Below are 3,160 nucleotides of genomic sequence, written 5' to 3' on the forward strand. Positions count from 1 at the left end.
TTTTTTTTCAGTGTGACGCTTCAAAATGTTAGAGGAAACTAAAAAGCTGATTGGTAAATCCCTTCAGCCAGCACGACCTGTGCGTCATTTGTCTTCACAAAATGGTGAGTATTGTGATTAAGATGCAATTAATTTAGCCAAAACTTCAGTTACTTTTAAGGGAAGTAAAAAGAATGTGCCCTATATATGTGTGTGTGTGTGTGTGTATATATATGCATATGTGTATATGTATGTGTATATATGTGTTTTATATATAAAATCTTTTTAATCGTAGCGTGTGCTGATCTTACTACATCATCTTTGATTAAAATCTGAATTTAAACTACTTCAGGTCTATGCAGAATTCTTTTCAGTATTCTAGTTGGGTCACCTGAAATTCTGGCTTGCCTTAGGAAGCCGATTCAGTTATTTCTATTAATTTGGGACTTGGGTTAGTTGTTAGTTGACTCCTACTTTTGAAAACATAAGCAATTTAAGAAATGGATTATTATTTAGGYTTTATGGTAAGTACAGTACACTGCACCATACCGTTCTTATTGTGTCTTGGTAACAGTTAAGAAAGGTTTTACAGGAGATTATGCAACATTTGCATCAGGTGCTTTTTTTGTGTTCATTTTGTTTTTAATCACTGTTTATGTCTTCTAGATACTGCAGAATTATAGCTGTTATTGTCATTATTAAGTTAAAAGTTTTTGATAGCCAGAGAAACAATGATGGCAGCACTGGTGTGGGCAAAAAWTAAGTAACACCACAAACTTGTATTAAGAACTCATAAAAGAAAAGCTCTAAATTACTGTAGGACYAATTTTCCATTTAAGATGTTAAAAGGTGTCGGGATCATCTCTTTGCAATCTGATTCCGTTGCTGTTCTGGTGGCAAGCCAGACATCAAAAAATAAAGTCTATGCTGTTTTTTCTTAATATTTGCTTTTTTTTCCCCCTACCAGCATCAGTGATTGCTTTCAACTTTCAGACTGAATTGCCTAGCAACTCTGAAGTATGCTTGCAGAGTGAGGTTGGCTGGGTGAGTATTAAGTAAATACAATACGAMCAAGGATGGTAATGACTAAGCTGACGGAGGAGTGAATTTTAGAGTGCCATAAAYTGGAAGTCAGCTAACCCCTGGTATTACCAGTGAAAAGTGTATGGTGTTTCCAGTTAGCAGTGTTCTTGAACTTGTATGTTACAAAACAGAGAAGTCTTAGAAATGTTAAAAAGAAGCTTAAGCTTCAAGCTGCCTTTTTTGATAAGTGTGTGCACCAGTAGCTGGAAAGTATATCTTGTGAGTTTTTTTTTTTTTTTTTTTTTTTTAAAAAAGGGGGGAGGGGGGAGAGAGAGTCATGAAACTCTGTGTGGCTTTTTCCAGTCTTCATTGAATTTACACTTTAGCTATTTACACATAAGTATTCAGTCTTCGTTTACAATGTTTAGTGAGTAATGTTAGGAGTGTGTGTGGGGGTTAAGCTTTGTTAACGTGGACACAAAATACATTTGAGGCAGCAAACTTCTCAAAACTAGATTTTTTAAAAACTTTTCCAGATATTTTAGGTGATTGTGTGTGTATGTGTATAGGTCTGTGTGTATATATACACACACATGCACATGCAAACATAATCACACACACACATATAATTAAAACATAAATTACATACATACATTATATAACGTAAAATCACCAAAATGCCTCCGGTTACTCTTCAGTATGTCTGTATTCTGAAGCTCTGTTTTGTTCAGTATGCTGGAGCAGGCAGTACATGGGGCTTAGCATTCAAAAAACAGAAATGCTCTAGTATCAAGCCTTAGTGAACAAAATACTTGGTTGCATTGCCGTGTCTCTCTCAAACTTGAATTTAGTTACTGATGTTTATTGCAAATGGAAGTTTGTAGTGTTTCAGCTGGAATGCTTAATTTTTTTTTCTAACCTGAATTTGATTTTCTGTTGATACTGATTTGACTGTCCTTTGGATTTCAGTAAGCAATGATTATTGTCAAGGCTCTGGTCATTTTCGTTCTCTTCGTCGTCTCTTTAGTAGTATGTGACTATATTCACRTTATCTCTAACGTAAGGCGTTCAAAGCATATTGAAAGATTTTCATTATTAAARGAGAACCTTCCCATTGAGAAGGCTTGCAAGGTCAGCTGTGCTGCCGTCATGTACCCAAGCAGACCGCAATGAGCGCTACAAATGCCTTTAGTTGGTAGAACTTCCCACAAGGGTAAATGATTTTGATCCCTTATATTGAACTTGATTTCAGAATTTGTAATTTGATCAAATGTGGTTTTCTGGTTTGGCTTGATTTTTAAATAGTTAAGGCCTAATAAGCTTGCAGATGAACAGTTAATTATTTGTACATACATTTTTGAGCGTGAAGGCTTGACTTCTGTTTCCACAAGTGTTTTTTTTTAAGAGTCTTGAGGATTTCTCTTTATACCTCTTAACATTGGTGAACTTATCTTTTCAAGAAAATGATGTTAAAAATTGGAAGAGAGTAGCAGGGAGAAGTATTGTTGACAGTTATTTCCAGTTTGTAAGTATTTTAAAGATAGATTGATCAATAATCTTTACTTTCCYTTCACATACTCAGGTTTGTTTTATTTGTTTCTAGATCATCTGCTCTTTTTGTTTAACATGAACTAAATTCATTTACTTTTTTTATGGCTGAAGAAATGCGTCTTCATGTAATACCTAAGAATCCATATTTATAGTCTGTTCTCAAAAAACAAAGTAAATATTTAATTCTTTTCTTGATAGGGTCTGTACCTGAGATCAATTGCTTTAGTTTCTTTGCAGTAGATCTGTGTAATTGTGCAAGTGTGCAGGTAGATTCACCTGCACATTACCTAAAAATGCTCCTATATATTTTTAAATGTTCTTTTTACAGTATTTCATGACTGTTTGGGTTTTTTTTTTTTAATCAGTAACAAACAGCAGTGGTAAAGTATGGTGGGATAATGTTGCCAACAGCAAAAAGGAACTAACCCTGTGTGTATAGATGGGTAATCTGCTGTTGCCTTTCCTCGCACRCACACCTTGAAGAGGAAAGTGAGCTACTCCATCTTGTTGTGGCATGACTATTCCACAACCAAGTTTGGCTAGCTTCCTTGGTCAAACTTTTCAGACTGAAAAGAGAGGAAAAAAAAAGTATTTATAGAAATTTTAG

General features: G+C 34.7%; 1 protein-coding gene across 2 annotated transcripts in view; it reads left to right on the top strand.

The window, feature by feature from the left end:
- Positions 1–25: 25 nt before the first annotated feature.
- The window catches only part of CUNH8orf88 (chromosome unknown C8orf88 homolog), a 14,800-nt gene continuing 11,665 nt past the window's right edge, over positions 26–3,160 (top strand). Inside the window, exons 1-2 of one of the 2 annotated variants that reach the window (XM_085306870.1) lie at positions 26–104; positions 947–1,023. In XM_085306870.1, coding sequence (XP_085162996.1) covers positions 26–104; positions 947–1,023 — 156 coding nt within the window. The remainder of the gene's footprint in view (positions 105–946; positions 1,024–3,160) is intronic. The other variant, XM_085307655.1, reaches the window with a different exon arrangement.

This window comes from Rhea americana, unplaced genomic scaffold (assembly GCF_003343005.1).
Source record: "Rhea americana isolate MKP2758 unplaced genomic scaffold, rheAme1 scaffold_0, whole genome shotgun sequence".
NCBI lineage: Eukaryota > Metazoa > Chordata > Aves > Rheiformes > Rheidae > Rhea > Rhea americana.